At 39.1% G+C, this 683-nt stretch overlaps 1 protein-coding gene across 1 annotated transcript in view; it reads left to right on the forward strand.

The window, feature by feature from the left end:
- Nucleotides 1-683, forward strand: part of LOC107558022 (A disintegrin and metalloproteinase with thrombospondin motifs 3-like) — a 95150-nt gene that overhangs the window by 84614 nt on the left and 9853 nt on the right. The window contains exons 11-12 of the mRNA XM_016241623.1: nt 468-581; nt 666-678. Coding sequence (XP_016097109.1) covers nt 468-581; nt 666-678 — 127 coding nt within the window. The remainder of the gene's footprint in view (nt 1-467; nt 582-665; nt 679-683) is intronic.

The following is a 683-nucleotide window of genomic DNA, read 5'->3' on the forward strand; positions in this document are numbered from 1 at the left end:
TAACTTTCATTCTGAAATATCAATGAATATTTGTTCCTTCAGACTGAACATATACACTCTTTTTTTGTTTTGGAACCTCACTTGACTCAGATGACACAATCAGGCATTAGGAACATACTCAATGTGTCAATTGCAGTAAACAGAAACATTTATGAAAAAAGGGGCATTTTCTCTCTTTTCCATTCTCAGATTGATTTCCTGGGTGTCTAGCAGTAGCAGAAGCTCCAGAGTGCCACTGGCAGCAAAATAAAAATAAATTCAGTTTTTTTATTTATTTTTTTATGTTGAATCTCAGCTCAAGCACGTTCCTAAGAGGAAAAGGATTGTCGGGGCTTATCTCTGGTGAAATTGTAGTTCGGGCAAGAAAGTTCAAAATTCTTTTATATTTGTCTTGCCATTTAATTCTTTCTTACTCTCTCTCTTAAAATGCCAAGCATCCAACCATGGGCACTTTTCTCTCTCTTCAGTTTCGTACATTTGATCCATGCAAGCAGCTGTGGTGCAGTCATCCAGATAATCCTTACTTCTGCAAGACCAAAAAAGGGCCTCCATTGGACGGGACTGAATGTGCACCTGGAAAGGTAATTTCACGTGTCCACATTTTGCCAGACCTGTTTTGTCCTGTTGTGCCCAATTTTATTCTGTCTCACTCCTTCCCCTCATAGTGGTGCTACAAAGGTCAC

Source organism: Sinocyclocheilus grahami, unplaced genomic scaffold (assembly GCF_001515645.1).
Source record: "Sinocyclocheilus grahami isolate Dianchi unplaced genomic scaffold, SAMN03320097.WGS_v1.1 scaffold629.1, whole genome shotgun sequence".
Classification (NCBI taxonomy): Eukaryota; Metazoa; Chordata; class Actinopteri; order Cypriniformes; family Cyprinidae; genus Sinocyclocheilus; species Sinocyclocheilus grahami.